The 24,775-nt window shown below is 37.3% G+C and overlaps 1 protein-coding gene across 1 annotated transcript; it reads right to left on the reverse strand.

Moving 5' to 3' along the window:
• Positions 1 to 1,997: 1,997 nt before the first annotated feature.
• On the reverse strand, positions 1,998 to 15,319 carry LOC100807902 (uncharacterized). The gene is made up of 8 exons (XM_006578372.4): positions 14,940 to 15,319; positions 13,656 to 13,940; positions 12,602 to 12,658; positions 12,302 to 12,511; positions 5,101 to 5,219; positions 4,916 to 5,013; positions 2,611 to 2,735; positions 1,998 to 2,521 (listed from the first exon to the last, which is right to left on the reverse strand). The coding sequence occupies exons 1-8, from the start codon at positions 15,189 to 15,191 to the stop codon at positions 2,357 to 2,359; spliced, it is 1,311 nt and encodes a 436-aa protein (XP_006578435.1). The 5' UTR covers positions 15,192 to 15,319; the 3' UTR covers positions 1,998 to 2,356.
• Positions 15,320 to 24,775: the final 9,456 nt, after the last annotated feature.

The raw sequence follows: 24,775 nt of genomic DNA on the forward strand, positions 1-24,775 counted from the left end.
CCTAAAATTCATTTAGTTAATGCACAAATAATTTTAACACTCCCCCACATAAGAGTCCATTACGTTTATTATTTTCATTTATTTTATGGTTAAAATGCTTACTTATGATTTTATATAAAGGAATATTAATATATTTTTTTATTTGAGTAAATTCTTACGAGTTTACGATTCAAGTTTATGATTCGATTCTACGAGTCGAATTTACGGAACCTCCACGATTCTACGTAAGATCGCGAGTCTGATAACTTGATCCTTATGATACCAAAAAATATAATCTAGTCAGTTGAAAATTGTGACTTTTTAATACTCGAGCTCTATTCTTAGGCTATGTTCATTTCAAACGAAAGAAAATAAGTGAAAGTTACAACATCAACCAAAAGGAAAGAAACATAAGCTTAATGGAATTTGTACGAAAATGGAGGGCTCCACAGTTGCAGATTTCTTCACAAAAATGAGAAGAAATGCAAAGAAAGAATACGTTACTTTGATGTTTCCAAAATTAACCTTGTTGGCATGTGAGACACAACACGAGAGAGCAAAGTTCGATTTTCATAAGACCATATTCGATTTCCAAAATTAACTCATTTGATTTTGCTTTTTGCATTGTCATATTCGATTGCGCCTACACCATATTCGATTATGGAATTATGCACATTGCAAGTTATTCGAATATGCCGTATTTTTTTCTTCTTCAAATTCAAATATGGTGTAGTCTCATAATAAAATCAAATATTATTTAAGATATTAAAATGTTTTAAAAAAAGGAAAAATAATTATTATATGAGAAATAATATGGACAAAATTAGAATTATAAAAATCCTTAATTTTATTTTTATTATCTACTAAATTATTTTAATTCAAAATTTTCATTTTTTTTTCACTCTCTTTCACTTCAAACGAAGAACTTTACTTTCCTTTCTCTTTCTCTTTTCTTTCGTTCCTTTTCATTTCTCACGCTTTAATTCCTTTCCTTTGCTCTTGATCGAACACTACCTTACCCATAAAAAAAGTTATGATATACGAGATATTTTTTCTTCGCTATTTTTTTGTGTGTGTGCATGGAGCTTGGTTTATGGTATTAATTTGTCTTCTTAAGCTAGACCTGTCCCTATATACATCCCAAGTGTCTCAAAATGTTTTGCAACTTTTTCCATGCCTGGCAATCCTCGAAGTAAATAATTCTATGCACTTTTTACGAATTTTTAGGAATAAACTTCTATTGATTTCTATATTTATAATTTTATAAAACAGATTAAATGAAAGTCTTATATTTTTCTAAGAAGATCACATCATTACGTGATCCACGATAAATAGTAGGTATAAACCGAGTAGAATAATTATCAATTTGAACCCAATTGCTATATGTATTGACTTATTAGTAGACTTGGAAGTTGGAATCCATTATTCAAAAAAGTAGTATTATTATTAGACCAAAATCTCAACTTCAGTCTGAATATTTTATCTATGCATTCTTTTTGTCAATGTCTTGAACAAAAAAACGACATCTAAGAAGATCACATCATTACGTGATCCACGATAAATAGTAGGTATAAATCGAGTAGAATAATTATCAATTTGAACCCAATTGCTATATGTATTGACTTATTAGTAGACTTGGAAGTTGGAATCCATTATTCAAAAAATTAGTATTATTATTAGACCAAAATCTCAACTTCAGTCTGAATATTTTATCTATGCATTCTTTCTGTCAATGTCTTGAAAAAAAGACGACATCTAGGTAGAATATTTAAATCATAAAATATACGTATATGTATGACTGACTGTGTTAGGTATGTAGTTTCTAATTTCTTCTACCGATACAAATTTATATTTTTTGACATTCTATACTGTTACTGTGATATAGGCATACAGAATATGCGATCTACTTACACATGGATGCATACGCATGCACGTTTCATTTTTCCCTAATCCCTATTTCTTGCTTCAACACTCCTCGAATATATGGCAACAATAATACTTCTGCTATCATATCTATATTAGATTGTCAGAGGAAAACCTGTTTAGTATATAAATGAATTTTACAGAGTAAATGTGTATAGAAGGTACATAAATATAAATATATGGTTGTTACCTTCAATCCACTTATGTGTAAATGTAATATCTCTATTTATTGGACAATCCCGTCCACTTCAGCAGTTGGCAACCACCCTTCTATTTGTATGATTGCAAAGCATGTAAGTTACTGGAACAACTACGGCTGCATGTATCCCCAAATCCCGCGGTTGGTGTCCAGAAAATACAACAAAAGTTGCCGCCATGAACCATCAGCTTTCATTTCCAATATGGCTTGATGCAAATCTTCTGTGATGTTGTCTCAATCAACACGGAAGAGGAACTACCATGGTTCAGAGTTATTACCAAGAAAATTTCTGGCATAAGATGGCCGACTCCATCCTTGCTCCATCAGGACGAGATTCAAGCGCATCATCAGGTTATCCACGGCATCTTCTTCCAAGCTGCTCAGAGAGTTTGATGATGATGACTCTTGCCTAGATGAGTTCTGCAAAAATTGAATGGTAAACACCTCACTCAGTTAACTTTAGAAAGCAGTCACATTCACATATGCATTGCATAGGATCGTAATAGTACCTTCAGATCCCGGTACTTCGTCAGGTATTCCAGTGACTGCTCATATAATCCACAATGATAGAGAAGAATGCTGTAATCTCTAAACTCATTTGCATCATTTTTCAGCAGGATAAGACGTTCACATGCTGAAAAAGTGGGAAAATATATGGGATCAAATTAAAACATAAGAGTGAATGAAATGTCGCTACTTTCAAATATTGTTGCTCAATATTAATAAAATTGACAGAAGACAAATGCAGAGGAACAAGGAGCAACACACTTGTTAGATTATCCAGAAAATATCATATCAAATATTTATTGTATTTTATAGAATAATTTGATGTATTTCAGATGATCTCTTAAAAGTTTTTCAGATTTCATTATATATCCTTTTATCTCCTTATTTAATTCTGATTAGTTTTTTTTATCATATTAGTAGGCTCGTGCTTATACTAGTATTTCAGATTCCATTTTATTTCCTTTTATTTCTTTATTATTAGTATAAGACTATAGGTAGAACAAATGGTTTGGTATTTTGTATAACATCATCAATATACACGGTTTTTAGCATCTCTGCACTTCTCTTTTCTCTCTCTAAACAGCATTTCATTGGAACTTGGGAAGATAACACTTGTGTAAGTGGGCTCATCCACGAAGCTAAATCAGTTGCATTTCTTTTTTGAACTGCACCACCTATACCTATTGATCTAAATATTTAATGGTTAAAAATTTGTATATCATTTTTAGTTTTAACAATTTATCATTAAACAAAACCTTCTATAGTTTTATAAGAAAATTGCAGAATATCATGATTATAGAAGCTCTTGAGGGTTTAGCAGAATATCATGATTATGGGCTATTAGTTGCACGTTAAAGACAAAACAGTCAGGGTCTTTCTTTTCCAGATTAAATTAAGACCCAATATTAATATGGTTTGACTTGATGATACAGAACAGCTTGAAGCTAAATAACAGGGTGTCTACATTACAACAGGTAAACCAATCTCCGAGAAAAAAAGAATTTGTGCTCTAAACTCTAAGTGAAGGGTGTATTTTTAGAGATGGAAGTGTGGAGTTATAACCCTTGATTTCCAATCAAGGGAATATATGTTAGGGTTAATTGCATTTTTTACCTCGAACTTTTAAGAAACTTGCAACTTTTACCCTCAATTATTTGTATATTAATAAGAACAAAAGTTAGGAGTAACATTTGCCAAAAAAATAAAAAGTTAAGGGTAAAATTTGCCAAAAAAAAAAACAAAATTGGGTGCAAAATTTGCCAAAAAATAAGTTGGAGGTAAAAAGTGCAATTATGTTAGGAGTAAAATGACTGAGGGTAAAATTCGCAAGCTTCTTAAAAGTTGATGGTAAAAAATACAATTAAGCCTCTATGTTAATAGCTTCCGTGTTTGTTATATATATGTAATGCATCTGTTTCAGGGTTTCATCACAATCCCAACCATTAATTAGAAAATAAAATTGTTTATAATTCCTTACTTTTCCCTCTAAAGGTGTTGTTGTTGTATATCTTCTTATTTTTATCTCACCTAGTAGGATAAGGCTTTATTGTTGTTGTTATTGTATAACTCCTTAGTTTTTCCTCTAAAGGTGTACCCTTACTTTAAAGGAGCCAAATTTGAAATATTCCAAGACTACTGGAAGGACAGAAAGCATCCTAAACAAACAAACTTTCATTAAAAAAGAATATTGAGCAAAAGTAAATCCTTAATAAGAAAAAATATCAATCAAATAATGTCTAATATTTATTGACTTCTAGGGGGAGAGGAACCGAACCTGAGTCTGAATTATGTACAAATCACGGCCAGCCAAATAGCTAATACCCTTTCCCTACCTCTATAGCCCCCCACTCCCCTCTCCCTCTTCAGTTAAAAAAGAAATAATAAAAAAAAAAAGTAAGAGGAAAACAAAGGCACATGAGGTTTATTATCTAGCTTTTATCCCCCACAAAATGGTGCCCAAATGGGGAAGTTTTCATTTCTCTGTTGTATAGCAACGTCCAAAAGTAAACTATTAAAACTAACAACAGGGAATCTAACAGAAATTTCCTCATACTAATTCATAATAATGAAGAGCAAGTAATCAATAACTTTGATTTCAAAACATAAAAGTAAAAAGTTTTAGACCCAACATATTTTTGTAGCATGCCCTATATTGTTTATATGCTTAGGGCATTGTATTCCAGATCCATCAACTCATTTCAGTGATGAAAGATAAAATTTTATGGGAGAAGGGGGAGGGTGACCATGCATACGATGATTATATAATATTGAGAGAAAGCAGAGAGAAACTGCATTGAATGCACATACCAGACAAAGATCGCCTCATGTCCCCAAAACGCACACTGGTCCAAACACCTCGATCTAGCCTATGTTGAGCAGCCTTAGCTGATGCAATTTGTGAGCCACTGCAGTTAACAAACTTTAACACTAGTTCTTAGTTAAACTAATTAGATTAGAAAAATAAGAGATGAAAATGCAGTTATATAAAGTACCTTTCTCCAACAAAATCAGATCTATCAACACAGTTAGCAGCAGTTGCCGCCCTTAAGAATAAAGTTTTGGTGTGATCATGTTGAAAAGGCCAGAATGCATGCTTCAGATCACTTAAGATCTGCACATATAGGTCAACATAAGTGCAAAAGAGAGACTAAAGGCTAAAACCGCTAAATCAACATCATAATGGTAGAGATTTGCAAAGATAAATGGCCCACTTTTACAGAAAGTCAAACAAGCAAATCAGAAGATGTAATAAAAGACACCCTCAAATAAAAGAAAATAACAAAAAAATAAAGTCGCATGCTCCTATTTCAACAGTAAAAGAATTTGGTGCCCAATATCTAGCATACATCCATGTGTCACACCAATTCTTTTGGAATTTATTGAAAAGATATTACAGACAGCGAACAGCCAACCAGTGAAAAAGAAGCTCCACAAGTCCACAAAAAATCAGGAGCACGGAACTGATTTTGCTGTGAACATGCTTAAAGAGATGCTTCTTTTTTTAAAAAAAAAAAATTAAAATGGCCATAACGATGGTCCAATACACAAGGTTCTCACCATCACGGGGTAGGAGTAGGTTTTAAAGTATGCAGCCATAACCGAGTTGGAGAAGGTGTCTCCCACCAGTAAAACTCGTGATCCATGATCACTAGGTCACATGGCAGCAATACATTGGTTCCAAGGCTCTTTGTCCTAGTTTATGGCAATGATGGATAGCTACTGATAGAAACGGGAATATGGGCCAGGACACAGTGGCAGGCCCAAGGTTTGGAGGGTGTATGTTAGGAGTTATAGAGGTAAGAAGAGTAATGGTGGCATGGCAAATGAAGTAACAGAATGACAAATCGTGTGAGTAGTGAGTGGGGGTATATAGGGAATGATTGAGAGAGAGAGAATCATCATCTGATTCTGTGCATTTTGTTAAGGACAGGGGGCATTAGCCTTTCCGTAGGAGCTAGGCTCTGTGGCAGTAGGATTCATTCCTTCTATAGTTATCTTTTTTTTTTTTTTGACAAATAATACAAATCATTCCCTACTCTATTTTATAATTCTCTTCCTTACTTTTCTGTTCCCTAACAAATTGGTCCAACCTGCAGGATCTTCGGAGAGGAGAGGAGGAAGGAAGGAATATTCTGAGGTGACGTGACCAGTGAATGCCACTGAAGAAGATGGAAGCAAAAGCTGCTACACTGGAGACGGAAGTCGCTGGCCTCAGGACGGCGAAGCACGCAATGCAACTCACAGCAGAGGAGAATCATGAGAAGCTAGTAGTGTTGTTGTCCAAAAACAACAGTGATTCGAATGGAGAGAGTTCCCCAATGAAGTTGTCTGCGATCTTACATGGGGACACCTTGGACGAATTCCGAAAATCAGTGAAGAAAGTAGAGCTACCGATGTTTGCCGCGAGGATCCAGCCGGGTGGATCATTTGTGTGGAGGTTTACTTTTAAGTCCAAGGCACGCACCCAAATGTGAAGGTGAGCTAGGCCAGCTGTTCCTGGATGGATCTACGATCCATTTTTTCAAGTCCCTCCTCGATGAATACCCAAGTCTGACATGGGAGAAGCTCAAGAGCGAGTTGTTGGAATGATACGGAGGCATTGATGAGGGTGACGATTTAGAAAGGCTGGCCGTTATCCGCCAAGACGGCATGGTGGACAAGTACATTTTGGAGTTTGAGACGCTCACTGCTCAGGAGTCACGATTGCCTAATGACCAGTTTTTTGGGTACTTCGTGCACGGATTGAAGGATGGGATCAGAGGGCGTGTGCGTAGCCTACACACTTTGGGACCACTTTTCCAATCAAGGATGATGAAATCAGGCAATAGCAGTGGAGTTAGAGCGTGGATGGAATGGACCTCACGACCCAGTGCGAAGCAGTGTTGGGGTAAGCTCAGGCAACCGGGTCGGCCCAACACAAACTAACATGTTTTACCGACCCTGTTAGGAGCAAAACCAGAAATAGGAACAGAGACACTAGCATTCGAGGCCTAGTGCTACCTCCAGAATCAAATAGAAAGAAGAGAATGATATTTCATAACTTGTCTGCCTTCTTACAATACTTGGTAACTATGTACATAGGCACGATTGAGGCACTCTGATCCTCAATTCTTAGCAACGACAGAATGATAACAAAATACTAACAAATAACAGAATTGTAATGACAAGGGAAACAAATAACAGAAATTGCAATGACAAGGAAATCATGGCAGACAACTTTTTAAAATGCCCACTACTTTCAGCCAGTTCAGCACTTTCCGTTATCAGCTACACATAGTCCTTGAAGTGCTTTGGTGGAGCTGTTTTCCTTTTGGGCCTTAGCAGGCCTGTTTCTTCCTTCTGCAAGTCCTTCTTGCTATCAGACTGGGTCGGGGATCTGGGTCCGGTTGGTCAATTTAGAACCAACCGCAAGGGGAACACCTGGAATAGGTTTAGACCCGAATCTCAGGGCGACCAACACTGTGTGGGGCCCAGGGACAAGGGTGTGCGACTCCTTTCGTACCAGGAGCTGGCAGAACGAAAACGTAAGTGTTTGTGCTATAAGTGTGGAGGTCCATTTCACCCTAACCAGCAATGCCCCGATCAACAGATGAGGGTGATGCTGGTGGAGGATGAAGACGAAGAGGAAGGTGAGGCGAATGCAATGGTTGAAGCAAAACACCAGGACGGTGAATGTAGCATGTTGTTCTTGGGAACAACTATGGTGGTGAACGAGCAGAAACCCCAAACACTGAAGGTAAGGGCTCACATCAATGGAGTCCATGTCTTAGTCTTGGTGAACAGTGGGGCAACCCACAATTTCATTTCTAGGAAGCTGGTGAGCACAATGGCTTTGGCCAGTTGCTAGAACGAAGCCCATGAACATCAGATTGGGGGATGGGTACACTGCACACGAGGTGTTTAAGGAACCTCGTGGGTTGCCACCTAAAACGAGCAAGGAAAATGCCATTAATTTGTTGGAAGAAGCAGGACCAGTGAATGTGAGGTCATACAGGTATCCTCACCACCATAAGAATGAAATTGAGAAGCCGGTGAAAGGAATTACTTCAGTCAGGGGTGATTCGGCCTAGTCAAAGTGCCTTCTCCTGCCCTGTAATTTTAGGACAACTCATGGCACATGTGTTTCGGTTACAGGGTTCTCAACAAAGTGATGGTACCAGATAAATTTCCAATCCCCATCATTGAGGAGTTGTTGGATGAGCTGCATGGGGCATTGTTCTTCTCCAAACTTGACCTCAAATCCGGTCATCATCAGGTGGAGTAAAGGAGAGTGATATACATAAAACTGTTTTTCGCACACATGAGGCCCTCTACGAGTACATGCTAATGCCTTTTGGTATCATGAATGCTCCCTCTAAATTTCGGTCTTTAATGAATGAAATTTTCCTCCCCATGTTGAGAAGGACAATGCTAGCATTTTTTGATGATATACTAGTGTATATTTCTAGTTGGGAGGTCCATATGATTCACTTGAGAGATGTGCTGGAAATTTTGTAGCAATATCAACTTGTTGCAAATTTTAAGAAATGTGCTTTTGCCCAAAGGAAGGTTGAGTACTTGGGACGTATAATTTCCAGCAAAGGTGTGGCGGTGGACCCTGCTAAGGTGAAAAGTGTCATGGAGTGGCCTGAGCCTAAGAATGTCAAAGGGGTGCAAGGGTTCCTTGGTTTGACTGGGTATTATAGGAAGTTTATAAGAGACTATGGGCAGAGAGCTAAACCTCTTACTGAATTGACAAAGAGAGAAGGTTTTAAATGGAACTCACAAGAAGCATTTGTGTGGCTTAAACAGCAACTGACTTCTGCTCCTGTGTTGGCCCTACCAGATTTTCAACAGGAATTTGTCATTGAAAGTGATACGTGTGGTCAGGAATAGGGGCCATTCTTACTCAAAACGGTAGACCTATAGCCTATTTCAGCAAGGCACTAGATGAAAGGAGCTTGGCTAAGTCAGCTTATGTGAAAGAGCTGATGGCTGTTGCTCTAGCCATCCAACACTGGCCATCCTACTTGTTGGGGAGGAGGTTCAGGATTTGCACAGACCAGAAGAGCTTGAAATAGTTGTTGCTGCAGCAGATAACCACCATGGATCAACAGAATTGGGCCGCTAAGTTATTGGGATATCAATTCGACATCGAATACAAGTCGGGATTGGAAAATTGAGGAGCTGATGCTCAGTCCAGAATGTATGGGGAAGCTGAGTTGCGATCCTTAATTCATCAACCCTAATGGGAGGAAATTGAAGAAGTGAGGAGGGAGGTCCATAGTGATGTGAAGTTGTTGTGCATCATCTCTGACCTCCAACAGGGTAAGAACACTAGACCTGGATTCGTGTATAAACATGATACACTGTTTTATGAAGGATGGTTAGTGTTGTCATCTACCTCAGCTTGCATTCCTAAGATGCTCAAGGAGTTCCATTAAACTTCCCAAGGAAGGCACTCAGGTTACGATAGGACTTAAAGAAGATTGGCAACCAATCTGTTTTGGTTTGGGATGAAGAGAAGTGTACAGAAATTTGTGATGGCATGTGATGTTTGTCAATGCCAGAAGTACTTAGCTGCTGCTCCAGGAGGGTCGCTTCAGCCATTGAATATTCCAGAACAAATCTGGGAGGATATATCAATGGATTTCTTCACCAGACTCTCAAAATCTTAAAGGGTATGAGGCCATTTTGGTGGTAGTGGATAGATTGTCTAAATATGGCCATTTCATCCCTTTGAACCACCCTTACTCGGCGCAGATGTTTGCTGAAAGATTTATCCGGGAGGTGGTGAGGCTGCATGGTGTTCCAGCATCAATTATTAGTGACCGGGACCCTATCTTTGTTAATTTATTTTGGAAGGAGTTGTTTAAGCTTCAAGGCACTCAGTTGAAGATGAGCACGGCATATTATCCCCAAATGGATGGTCGTACAGAGGTTGTTAACCGTTGTGAGGAGTCATTTCTTAGGTGCTTTGTGGCTGATCAGCCCAAGATGTGGGTGAATTGGCTGTCGTGAGCAGAGTATTGGTACAATACCAATTTCCATGGGTCCATGGGAACTACTCCTTTTGAGGTGGTCTATGGCAGGAAGCCACCAGTGTTGAGTAGATTTCTGCCATGTGAAGTGAGGGTAGAAGCAGTTCGAAGGGAGCTGCTGGACTGGGATGAGGCCATCAAACAGTTAAAATATCACTTACAACGGGCTCAGAATCGCATGAAGGACCAAGCTGACAGAAAGAGGATTGATAGGCAGTTTGAAGTGGGGGAATGGGTTTTCTTGAAGCTTCACCCACATGGTCAGTCAACTGTAGGAGCCCGCATTAATCCTCCACGATATTATGGCCTTTTAAGGTACTGCAGAGGGTTGGGGCTGTATCTTATAAATTATAGCAGTGTTGTCAATAGTGGATTGTGGAAAATTGCGAGAAGCTGAAAATCCCCTGTAGAATATAGCATATACAACTAAAGAGCGGAAGTCGCATAGCGGCTGAAATAGAATATATAATTAAATATGTATAAAAAAAAAAACCATGCTATATGCAAATAAAAATAAGCTGGACTAACATTAACATAATATTATCTCAAAAGTTAAATTGTTCACCACAAAATATGTTCATTCTCCTCTGCCCCTTCCTCAATATAATAAAAAAAAAATAATAATCTAAAAACAGCTAAAAAGCAAATTAGCCAAACAAGTCCTAGTGAGGCACATAATCAAAATAAGCTAAAAGCAGAGGAGGGAAGGATTGAAGGGTTTACGTGGTGACTAAGAATCAGAGGAGGGAAGGATTGAAGGGTTTACATTGTGACTGAGAATCAGGGGAGGAAAGGGTTTACATGGTGACTATAGAATGATCCTGAAAAACTGAAAAGTTACATGAAGTAGAAGTGGAAATGCTAAGAGGTTCTAGAATGGTTTGGAAAACTGAAAAGTTGCGTTAAGTAAACAGAATAGAGTAAAATGCTACTATTGGGCCTATTGGAAGAAAACTCAAGTCCATAAATAAAAAGTAAAAAAAAAAAAATAGAGTAAAAACAAAAAATTTGACTCTGATGTTTTAAAAATCAATCGAGTAAAATTTTAAAAACCCACGTGACTACTGCACGTGAGTTTTAACAAACCCAAAAACCTTGTCTGCAAGCCCAAAACAACTCTGAAGACGCGACCTGAGTCCGCAGTCCGCTCCTTACCTGGTTTCCTTTCTTTCAGAATGATGAATCAATGAACCTAAACGCAACAGCCGCAACGCAATTTCTCTCTAGAGTCCAGATTCGACCTTGTCAGAAACTGACGACGCAACAGCCGCAACGCAATAAGATTCCATGATGCGTAAGTCGCCCGCAATTGCGATTTTGCGGAGCCTGCATCGCGACGCCGTTGCAATTGCATTTTCCCTAAAACCCACTATCCTATAGCGCTATAGCCGCTATTTGAAAACACTGAATTGCAGCTGCCTGAATCTGCTAAGATCCATCCGGTGTTTCATGTGTCTTTCTTAAGAAAGGCAGTAGGAGACTATAATGTGGAAGAAATGCTTCCCATAGACTTAACGGCAAACACAACATCACTTGTGGAGCCCGAGCCAGTCTTGGCAAGACATGTTATCATCAAAAAAGGAGAAACGGTGAGTCAGCTGTTAATCCAGTTGAAACGACAAGAATGGAAGAAGCCACTTGGGAGGAAGAATTCAACATCAAGAGTCAATTCCCTCACTTGAGACTTGAGGACAAGTCTCATTTTGAAGAAGGAGGTATTGATAGAAACGGGAATATGGGCCAGTACACAGATGGCAGGCCCAAGGTTTGGATGGTGTATGTTAGGAGGTATAGAGGTAAGAAGAGTAATGGTGGGGTGGCAAATGAGATAACAGAATGACAAATCGTGAGTAGTGAGTGGGGGTATATAGGGAATGATTGAGAGAGACAGGATCATCATCTGATTCTGTGCATTCTATTATGGGCAGGGAGCAGTTGCCTTTCTGTAGGAGCTAGGCTCTGCGGCAGTAGGATTTATTCCTTCTGTAATTATCTTTTTTTTGACAGATAATACAAATCATTCCCTACTCTATGCAATAATTCTCTTCCTTACTTTTCTGGTTCCTAACAGTTACTACCATAAACTAGGAAAATCTACACATTAATTTTTACGTTGGTAGAAGAGATACAGAGCAAAGTAAAAGTGAATGGATTGCAAACAATCAGAAATTACCTCAACTAATAGGTTTCCTGAAGTCATTATGTGAGCTTGGTCTGACTCCTTGCTTTTCTGCTTATGATATCCCGTGGGAAGGGTAAGAGCATCATGAGGGAAGAAAATTTCAGCATCAAAATACAAAAGGCTCCACAACCGAAGCATTTTCAGAATTTCTGAGTATATAAGTGATAACATTGCAGCTGATCCTGAACGATGGGTCAAAACCTGCTCAATACATCAAAGTAAATCTATCAAATGTCTACCACTCGCATTTCACTTCAAGAATAACTTGTAAATATGAGAGATATATATTACCGAGTGGAGATAAAGTGCCCGTGGTTCCAATGCATTGGCATTGGCTCTCCTGAAACCCTGTCAAAAAGAAAGTGATCAGTAAAAGGACAGGTCATCAAGGTAAAAGGCAGAAACTAGTTAACAAGAATATAATGTACAAGGAGTGAGAAAAAAGGAATAAATCTACTACAGAATGTCAATACTAAGTTCTTAACCAGGGGGAAAAAAAAAGAACCTGCATATGATAATTACATATTCTGCTTTTCTAGTTTCTGTGGCCTGCCAGTTATCTATATCAACATAATGTAACACATTTAAATGAACTAATTGGTATAAAGATTAGTACTTCATTGTTCATAAGACATCTTATACCCTGCTCCTGATGTGCAAAGAATGGCATTATCATGAATGCTGTAGACATTCTAGTAAAACACAAAATCTAAAGTACTTCTCAGAAGACATTTGATATATACCCTTTGCACAAGTTTATGATAGGAGGGAAAAACATGAGGCTGAGCCCAAATGAACTGAATGGGAAGACTAGGCTGCAATGCATGTGTATGAAAGAAAGAAAAAGATGGGAATTGGAAGAACTGTCAACAGCAGATAAAAAAAGAAAAAAGAGGAGATTGTTAACAGCCAGGACAACTGGCATGAATATAGATGGAATGATTTTGGTATCAGCACCATAATAAAAGGAAAAAAAATATTAAACACAAAAAAAACTGAAATCAAGAAAGGAAAGAGAATATTTAAATCAAGAAAAACACAATTAACATTTCTTAGAACATTTCTTGACAACACAATTTCTGAATGCTCAAATTCAAGATTTGACTTACAAATTACAAAAGTTTGACCAATTATTGCATTTTAAACCTTAAATGAACCCAACTGCTTCTATTTAAGCTTCAGAAAAAATTTAGAGGCTCTATTAATCAGCCTGGGTTCCATTGCTTATGCAGGATACTTTGCATCTAGCATCCTAAACCGATGCTTCAGAACCCGTGACTGGTTATTACACATTCACTGAAATGAATCGAGCCCATAGGTAGGAGCATGAAATCAAAGTACAAACCTTGTGAATATATAGAAATCTCTCTATGCTCTCTAAGAACTTCTCAGGCGATGAATCATATTCAGGGCTGTAGTGTGGACAGTAGTCCATTGAAAGATCATCTAATCTCGTAATGAAATCATCCACGGGAAGTGGAACTGATGAATGTGACACGAGGGAATCATCCTCTGCCGCTATGTAGAGAGCAGTTCTACCCAAGTCAACACACCGGTTGATACAAATGCTGGTTTCCTTTTCAATATCAGTGAATCTCCCGATTTGTGAGCAGAATTGCTCCCTAGCTTCCTGCTCATTCACCAACATAGCAACAAATGAGAATGAATCTAGAAGTTCAAAACCCAAAACTTTTAAATTCCAAATTCATCAAGATAAACCATTTTCCATCACACCAATCTGCGATCAGGCTTCGAATTAGCATGACAAATCAAATTATACATACTAAAAACATACAAAAAAAAGGAATAAGTCTCCAACATGTATGCGTTTAATTTCACGTTGAGTCATAAAAAATTACATTGAAATACCAGATAATGTGATTTTAAATAAATATTTACATGTTTAATCTTACTTTGAAGAATTCTTTCTGGATCAAAAATTAATTTTGAGCTGAAGCAACATTAGATAACTAATGCATTGAATCGAAAAATTTAATTGAGTTTTGCTACTAGCTTTCAGAATAAAAACGCACAAACATAAATCACTTTCAGAATCAATTTTACTCTGAACCAATGGGAAAATCAATTTCATTCAACATTGATTTTGCAACCACTAATCAAAACACACAACCAATATCAAATTATACATATTAAAGTAAACCACGTATAATTACTACAGGAGGTCAACAAAAAAAAAATCCATAGGAAACTTTGAAGCTCAAACCGATCAAAACCCCTACAAAACAAAACACACCCTAACGGGTTGACAGGTCACTTGCTTCCAGACTCCAATTACCATGAAATTAAAAAAGTTAAATAAAAAAATTAAACCAAAACCAAAACAGAATAAAAATAATAATTTGTTACTGGACTAAGTAGAACTAGACTCGAATGTCTTAATTAAGGCTTCGATTTTCAGACTTGTGAATGAAAAAAATAAAGTGATGGAAAGGAGAGGCGCCATCAAAAATGGTCAGTGTAGACTGTAAACACGGAAATTAATTCGCATCTATAACATGATAACATAAAAAAACTAGAACTATAAATGAAAAAAAAAAAAAGAGAGAGGAACTATCATTATTATTATTATTATTATTATTATTATTATTATTATTATTATTATTATTACTCTGGCATGGGTGGTGTCGATTCCATAAGCATGGAGAGCGTCGTGCAGGACGAACTTGAGGTCGGTGGCAACGTGTTGTTGGGCATTGGAATTGGATCCAACGTGACACGCCACCACGCGAGAGGAGGAGGAGGAAGCTAAGAAGGGAGGAGGGCCATATTGGGATTTGGAAAGTGCGGAGCTGATTGTGAAGAAAGAGGATGTTGGTGTGGGAAGAGGTGGGGAGGAGGACGATAGAGTCAAAGAGCACATGTTGCTCTCTGTTTTCTGTTCTATTTCTGACTCACTGTTCCAACCAACTGCTTCTTCGCTCGCTGCAGCACATAACGAGGAGATAATAATAATTAATACATGTGGACAAAATTAGAGAAGCAAAAGGAGAACCTGTCACAATCGTGATCCTAACCGCAATAACGAGCAGAACACAATTTCAAATATAATTCAATTTATGTCGCCAGTAGTGATAAAGATAGGTGCGACGAATTAAACTTTGTTAGGTTTGAGGTATGGATTAAAGGTAGGTGCGACTTAAAGTGGCAAATTTACTGTCAGAGTTTCTTTTAGAAACAATTTACGGAAGTGGGTCTGATTTATAACAAATTGTAGAAGGGGTCTTTTTATTACGTTTGGCACCAGCGGGAAGGGTGAACCGCCAATGGCAGCAGCGGGACAGGCAGGAGAAGAAAAACTTCTCAGTGCATACCGCCATTTCTCCTGGCGGGACAGGCTGAGTAGGAGTGAGAAGAAAAACTTCTCAGGCATATCGCCATTTCTCCTGGCGGGACATGCCTACGTGGGCAGTCCCGCCTTTGGAGCTGGCGAGATAGGGGTGAGTCCCGCCTTTGGAGCTGGCAGGATAGGGATATTTCTCTCTCCTATTACGTTTCCATTACAAATTGGAAAATCAAATCTCATTTCACAGTGAAAAGGCAAATGACGAGAAAAAGGTGCGGCTCTTTATCTTTTTCATGATTTAGCTTTTTATTTAGAAGACTGAAAACATTTTTGTGGGAATCAAACTAAAAAATGATTCTGTTAAAACATAGAAGATGGAAAACAGAAAAAATGTATTCTTTCATGCACAAATTAAATAATTTTTTTCTCATTTATAAAAAATAGAATTCTAATATAGAAATTTATAATTTATATTTTATCTTATTATATATATATTATTCTATCAAATATCCAATTTTTATAAGAAAAATGATTGATTGATATTTTAAATTTGAAATTTTATTTCAAAAATTTTATTATCTTTTTTGTTTTAAATTTTTTTATAATTTTAAACACATTTTTTATTCTTCTTTCTATACAACTAAACAAGAAGAGAACAATACTAATTTTATTATCTTTTATTTCTTTCTTATCATACAATTTGAAAAAAAAAATCATTTATATATTTTAGGGGCCAGGGCTAAGTTTTTTAGTTGAAGTGTTATGGTTTAGTTCTTAATTTTGAGGGGTTAGGGTTTAGTTCTTATTTGTTACGGGTTGGGGCTATGCTTTTTATTTTAGGGTTAGGGTACATTTGTTTTATTCAAGGGTTAGGGCTAAGTTTTTTATTTGAAGAGTTAGGGTTTAGTTCTTATTTTTTAGGGAAATAAAATTACATTTAGAAGTTGAAATAAAATTACTTTTTTTTGAATGTGTACTTCTAATGAAATAAAATTACATTTAGAAGTTGAAATAAAATTACTTTTTTTAAGGGTAAGGGTTTAGTTCTTATTTTTTAGGGTTAGGGCATTTACATTATAGTGTAAACTTTAATTTTAACATATTTATGATCAATATAGTAAGTAAAATATATTTTATGATTTATCAATAATCAATGCTTTTTAATTGGTATTTTGTTATAGAAATTAAGAAAAAGAAAATCTATAACAAAATAAAATTTGAAAACTTAAAAGTATAAAATTATGTGGGTATCTGCGTATATATTAAAGACAATATTAACATTATCTTGAATAATACTATCTAATTTTAATGTTGTATATATACATGTATCATAAATAAAAGGGAAATAACAATAAAGGTCGTCATATTAAGAAATGAAAAATAAGTTTACTATAAAAGACAAAATTAATTGCTTAACTTGATTTATCTTATTTTCTTATAAGTTGATAGATAAAAAGAAAGAAAGAGTTGAGATTTAATTTAATAATACCGATTGAGAAAAAACACAACTTGCTTACACAAATGATAAGTAATTATGTGCTTTGTAAAATAACAATTGACAGCTAGAAACTTCAAAGGAAAGTGCAAGTGCAATTTGAGACTGATTAAATGTATTCAGCCTTTAACCACAAAAAAGTGTGAATTGAAAACATTACGGTGCCGCAGATACCATTGGCGGCACCACCCTCCTGAAATTGTCCCGCAGAAGCCAGTAGTGGCACCACCCTCGTCTCTCTCCTACTCATCCTATCCCGCCAGCAGCAATGGCGGCACACCCTCACCCCTCTCTCCCGCCACTATGACTAGCGGTACCCCCCTTAACCGCCATTGCCATTGGCGGTTCAAGCTTCCCGCCAGTGTTAATGGCGGCTCCCACTTATAAAAGAGACCCCCCTCGAATTTCTTTTAAAATAGACCCTATTACGTAAAATGTTTCTAAAAAAAACCCCTTGTGTAAATTTGCCACTTAAAGTTTGATTTATTTATTCGTTAAAGGGTTTTGAAAGGGAATTAGATCTCACCTACATAAAAGTCAACTTAACCTAACCTATAAGTGCCTTTTAATGATTTAATTTATGATAATTTAACATTAAAATAAATATAAAAATATACATATGAAGATTTATAAAAATTAAATCTAACTTATTTTTATAATATAACTATATTTTTAAGGTTCAAAATAACATTCGCAATCTTATTTTGTAATAAGATATGAATTTATTTTTTAATAAACTTATTTATAAACTTTAACTTTATTTTATGTATATCATGATTAATATTTTAAAAGGTAAAATATATATGATTTTAATAAATTATAATAAATTTAACGTAGTGAAATTCTTGAAAGTTTTGTTAAGAGGTCTCAAACAAGGTGTTCTTCGCTCATGATTGCCTCCTCATGATAAATGCTAAATGTGCTCAGGTTAGGATTGTTAAAGAGGTTCTTCATAATTTTTGCTTGGCTTTGAGTTTTAAGATTAATGTCCAAAAGTCATGATTTTTAGCTTCCAATACTAATTCTAGAAGGAAAATCTCTAAATTCAACTCCATTATTGGTGTCGATTGCACTACTAACTTGGGCAAATACTTGGGGTTTCCCTCTATTGGTCGGTAGGGTGAAGAATAGAGATTTCTCCTTTATCCTGGATAGAATAAATGGTCGACTTTAAGGGTGGAAAAGTAAATTGCTCAACTATGCAGGTAAAGTAACTTTAGCTAAGTTGGTTCTCTCAACTATTTCAAGTTATACCATGCAAAACTTGTGGATGCCCAAAGGAATTTGTGACCAGATTGATAAGAGTATTCGTTGATTTATTTGGGGTGGTCCTACTTCTCATTGGGTGGGTGATAGGAAGAGGAAGATAATGACTCAACACTTGAAATATTATTTTTAGTGATTTTGGCACCAATTTCGTTAGTGGGTTTCAACAGTAGTGCTCTATTTTGTTATGAGCAGTAGTGCTCTATGCTTTTGTAATTTTGTTAGTCCTATAGTGCTCTCTATTAGTGCCTTAGAGATGTTGTTATTAGCTTTTGTCTTGTAGCAAGTGCATATGACTATATATACTGGAGGTGTATTAACAAAATGGATATGCAGAATTATAAGGAAATTCCTCCCCCTCTGTCTTAAGCTTCTTCCTCCTTTTGTGTTCTGTGCTTTTATCTTTTATGTTTGTAACATTTGGTGCTTTCATTGAGCATCAATGGCTGACTCCACTATGGACCACATCGAAGCAACCATCGTGGAACTCACCGCTATCGTAGACACCATGTCCACCAAACTGGACGACCTTCTTTAGCGACTAACCCTTCGCGATACCACTCAACACTTTCCATCTTCCTCCCTTGCGCAGTCACCAACACCAGCCACCCCCATACCGACTCGCCTCCCATGCCGATTCCACCTCCACGCCCTGCACTCATGCAGCAACACCCTGCACCCTTGCCGGCCCCACTAACCATTGTTGTAGTCCACCTACCCGCTAACAGTAAGCCCCAGGCGTCCTCCTCCACCCATCGCTAGGCTGCCATCCACCGGATCTGTGCAGAGTTCCTCAGCCGCTGCAGCCTCCCCTCCGACCTCCACTTATCCCCTTCAGTCACGTTCACCGCCAAGGTCAGGGACAAGTAGCTCGACCACCCCTTCCTCCTCACCTTCTATGCCACTATCGACGCCGCCACATGGCTCTTCTTCCGCAACACTAACCTTTATTCATGCATGAGCTATTTTCCTTCACCCATTTTAATTTGAGATCCCGGTTTGACTTTTGAAGCCATGGTTTGAAGCCCCAACACCTTGAGGATAAGGTGTTTTTGATGGGTCAGGGAATGGTAGGAAGAGGAAGATAATGACTCAACACTTGAAAGATTATGTTTAGTGATTTTGGCACCAATGACTCAACCCTCAAAATCAACTATCCATGTTTCGTAAGTGTGCAAAATCAAAGTCCAAAAGTGAACAATTATGATGTTGAACGACTTGATTACTTATTTATTTTTCTTTTCTGAGTGTTTCTTTTAAGTTCACTATGGACATGTAACTTTGGGGGTGGAGGTGGGACTGTCTTTTACTACTATTGGGTAAGTTCCATTTAAACACTTAAAACCATCAATTTAGACTTTTAAAACTGTTCAGGACAGCCACCACGTTTTTTTCTGCATAAGTCACGCTTTCATGCACTAAAACAAGTCATTTTAACTTCATTCGCTCACCAAAAATTAGGGATTTCATGTACTAACCACCTAGAACTTATTTGCATCCTTAAACACACTTTAAGAAATGTTTTTTCACTAAAAAGATGCAACATGGCAGCACAATAAATTATGCAGCAAATTTTAACCTTTCAAGGTCTCCAACATGGCTTTTTATACCTTATTTAATCACCAATAGACTAAGGAATCATCTAATAACCTTTGTAACACTAACCATACCTCTTAGCACCTTAATTTCATTATTTCAAGGGAAATTTAAAGTGAAGGGCAGCAGCTGCAACTTTAGATTCCATCACCAATAAGTTAGGATTTCATACAGCCATCAACTAGGGTATCACATACATCATATAACTGACTTGGGACAATATTTACATGAGAAAAAAGTAGCAAGACAGCAGCTGAATTATGGAACAAATTTCCATGGATTCAATGCCTCAAACATAACATTGACCCACAATTTAGTCACCAATAACCCAAGCAATAATGTGATAACCTTTCGAACACAGGCCACACTACTTACCATGTTAATTTTATGATTTTAAGAGCAATTTTAAGTGCAAGGAAGCAGATAATATATGATTCTTGGCCAGAAGTAAATTTCCACTTTGCTCATCATTTTGCACTAAAACTGCCACAACACCAACAAGTTTTGTAACGCCCTGAAATTTCGATAACTTAAAATTGATGTTTAATGTAATTTTTGTGTTATTTGATTGATTTGGATGAGTTGAGGTGTTGTGTGAATTAGCTATGTGTGATTGCTTGATGTGGACGTTAGGTTATATGGAGTTTGATTGACCTATGTTGAAACTATGAGATTTCAAGTTGTATCTAAACATGTTCCGGTAAAACTGTGATCCTGGACTCCTTAACCGTTGGATCGCCTTCAAATTTGAATTGTAGGTTCATGATTTGATCGTTGGGATTTGAAAAATAACACTTCTAGACATTTCTCTTAGTGAGACAAGTGTGCTAACCACAATTCCAACCCGAGAAGAATTGCACTCAGCATGAAATATCACGCTTAGCGCCAAACGTGGATTTCCGCTTAGTGTCGTCTCGCTAAGCGAGATCTATAGATTATAAATACATTTTTCAGCATGAAAAACACAATTTCACATCTCTCTCTCTCTCTCAAAACTTCGCCCAAACAACCCTAAAAACTCCTCCTCCACCACCCACGACCACCAGTGGCCACCACGAGCCCCTGTTGCTTGTCGCTTGACCACCACACGGAGAGGAACGCTTTAATCGGAGCAAAATTCTCATAATCCACCTCAAGGATTCAGCGGGGAAAAAACTCTAAATTCTTTATTTCGTAGTTTCTCTAAGGTAATCTTGACTTTTATGTCTTTCTCGTAGTTAGTTTGAACTTCTCTTAGTGTCCCTTGTTTTGGGTACTGTAATAGGATGTTTTTACACTTCCTTTGAAAAACCCTTGAAAATGAGACGCTGTAGAAGTTACTTTTTTATAAAATTGATGTTATTTTTTTTACCTTTGTTGAACCCTGGTCACATTGGCATGGTCAGAATTTTAAAATGATGTCTCTTTGTAGTAGAACCTGAAACACCCCTTAGCCCTTTTTTTTAACAGGGGTAATTGACCCTCAAATGTAACACCCTGAGATATTATAAGTTATAAATAGATGTTTAATTGTATTTATTGTGTTATTTGACTATATGATAGACTTGAATGAGTTGAAATATGACTTTGACTAGTCATGTGTGAATTTCTTGATATGGATGTTCAATTATGTGGAGTTTTGTTGAGCTAAGTTGAAAGTATGAGATTTTAGATTTTACCAAAACCTAGTTCAGTGAAATTGCGATACCGGATTCGATAACCGTTGGATTGTCTTCAAATTTTTTCTGGATATCCCTACGTTATGTGTCTACAGTCTGACCGTTGGGATCTTGAAAATAATAATATTTGGTTTCCCAAATAAGCGAGTATGGCGCGCTAAGCAGAATTCCAACCGAGGGGAATTGCGCTGAGTGGCCCAAAGCTGCGCTAAGCCCATTTCCAACCGAGAGGAAGTGCGCTGAGCACCCAGAGGGTGCACTAAGCGAGCCCTAGTGCAGAGGGGGCTGTGCTAAGCCTAAATCCTTACGCTAAGCGCAAGAAGTGGACTTCGGCTTAGTGCGACAGGCCCGCTAAGCAAAAATTGCAGGTTATAAATATGTCCTTAGCGTGAAAAACACGATTTTCACTCTCCTCTTCTCCCAAAAACGTCTCCCAAACCCTAAAACCTTATTTTCCACCACCCAAGACCACCGGTGGCCACCGTGAGCCGCCGTTGCTTGCCGTTGGGCCCCCACACCTAGAGGAACACTTTAATCGGAGCGGAATCCTCAAAATCCTCCTCGAAGATTCGATGGAGAAAATCCATCAATACTCCATTTCAAAGTTTCTCTGAGGTAATCTTGAATTCTAAGCCTTCTCATAACTAGTTTGAGTTCCTCTTAGTGTCTCTTATGTGTTGGGTATGTAATAGGATGTTTTTACACTTCCTTTGGAAAACCCTAGAGAACGAGACATTGTAAAAGTTATCTTTTTATAACCTTGAAGTTATTTTTGCGGCATTCACTGAACCCCGGTCACATTGGCGTGATCGGAATTTCAAAAAGATGTTTCTTTTCTGTAGAACCCGAAATACCCCTCAGCCCTTTATGTTTTGACAGTGGTATTTGACCCCAAATGTTGCCTTTGACCTTGTTTTTGAAACCTATGCTAAAATTCTTTCATTTTGGCATGTAGAGACTTGCGTTTGGACGAACGAGCGTGAACAAGAGAGACCTCTGAGTAACACAAAGAGGAATTGACGGAGAGCTCACGATAGGTGAGGGGAGTTATTATAAAATTTACCGTTTTGACACCATAGTTAGGGTCAGGGAACCTAGCTATGAGAATATTTGCCTGTCCCTGTTTCATGTTGATTTTCTTTCAAGAAAAACTATGTTTTTAATCAATGGGATGCGATATATCTATTGTTGATGAATAGAATTATTGTTTATTAAACTTGTGTTGTTTGAAGACCTGGGGAGTGTGAACCTCAGGCATGGAAAATATATTTACATGCGGAATGCGACTCATTATTGATGTTGTTATTGGTGACTTTAATTGATATGTGGTGATATTGATTTGAGATGACGTTGTTAATGGTGATCATATCAACATGAATTGATGTTATTATTGATGGTTATGTCAATATGGAATGAGGTTGTTGTGGTTATTGGTGATGTCATTGAAATGGAAGGTTGATGATGTTGGAAATGCATTGACAAGTGCATGTTGTGTATGTTTGTGGGGGGCAGAGTGCACTGACCTTGTCGGATGGCCTATTCGTGGGGGGCAAGCATGGTTAAAGAATCTAAGCATTCGCTGTGGGGATGCTTAGGCACGTTAATTGGTCCATGGTCTTTGGCACTTGCTTTTGGCCACGTTCATACGTTGTATGTAGTGTATGTTCATAGGGGGGGTGCATTGACCTTGTCGGACATCCCTTGTGTGGGAAAATAAAATGGTTATAGAATCTAAGCAATTCTGAGGGGATGCTTAGGCGCTTTAATTGGTCCATGGTCTTTGGCACTTGCTTTTGGCCATGTTCATAGCCCATAAGACACAAGAAATAGAATAACTGTGGCAGAGTGTACTTTGTACTGAGGGGGCTTGTCACCTGGTAGGGAACTCCTTTTGCCCCAGGTTGATCACCTATGGGGGGGCAATTACGTGCACAACCGGGTGGTCTCGATGAACTCTGCATGGTTTCCTAAGTGAGAGTGTCGTGTGGACACACTTAGACTATTTCCTGTGATTTGGTTGTTGGTACGTACCACATTGCATTTGAGAGTTGAGTCAGGTGCATGCATCATTTTGTGCAGTCTTGATTGGATCCATGGATGGATGATGAGTAATTGTTGAATATGGATGATGAGTAATTGTTGAATGTGGACAATGAACAATTATTGGATGTGAATGTTGTGTAAGCTCATGACGTTTGCTTATGCTTTCTTGCTAGTTGTGATTATTTGGATTTAACATTGGTTCTTTTTATAATGAACTCACCCTTGCAATTTTGTATCGTGTGGTTGATACCTGTGATGATCGTGAACCTTGTTCGTGGGAGCAGAATGACAACAGTAGGGTGTAGGGATGAGATTTTGTTGAGGAGCCGTCAAGCCGATGTGATGACGTTGGGATTATTTTGGGGAGAGAGTTGTGTTTTATTAATCAACTCCTCCATAGTGGTTCATGATTTCTTTTGTTGGATTAAAGATGTAAATCACAGATTTAATTATATGTTCGAACTGATTTAATCTTCATTATGTGTACAATGTGTACTGAACTACTATATTAATATTCATGTATTCGGTTAAACATTGGTGTGTGTTTGGGGACATATATATATATATATATATATATATATATATATATATATATTCACACACACATATATATATTTGCGAAATTCAAATTTACTATGATTTTCATAAGCAAAAATAATGGAGTTTTCATAAAAGAAAGAAAAAAAATTTAATTTTCCAGTTATTAGAGTGGTGATATCGTAGCAACGAGGCGGGTTGTTACATCAAATTTTATTATTAACCTTGTTTATGAAATCTATACTAAATTCCCTTCAATTTGGTATATAGAACTATGTGTTTGGACCGACGAACATGAACGAGAGAGGCCTCTGAGTGACAGAAAGGAGCTGACGGAGAGCTCACGATAGGTGAGTGGAGTTTATTATAATTGTATGACTTTGATACCATAATTGGGGTCAGGGAACCCAATTATAGGAATGTATGTTTGTTCCTATGTATGTTTGAAAGCAAGGTTGGGAAATAAAAAAAATGGTGCTTACGCATAATCAATGGACACATTAGGAAGTCTAGCATCAATAGAATTAATCATGGGATAGAACTTTTTCAATGGCATAGAAATTGAG

Source organism: Glycine max, chromosome 4 (genome assembly GCF_000004515.6).
Source record: "Glycine max cultivar Williams 82 chromosome 4, Glycine_max_v4.0, whole genome shotgun sequence".
NCBI lineage: Eukaryota > Viridiplantae > Streptophyta > Magnoliopsida > Fabales > Fabaceae > Glycine > Glycine max.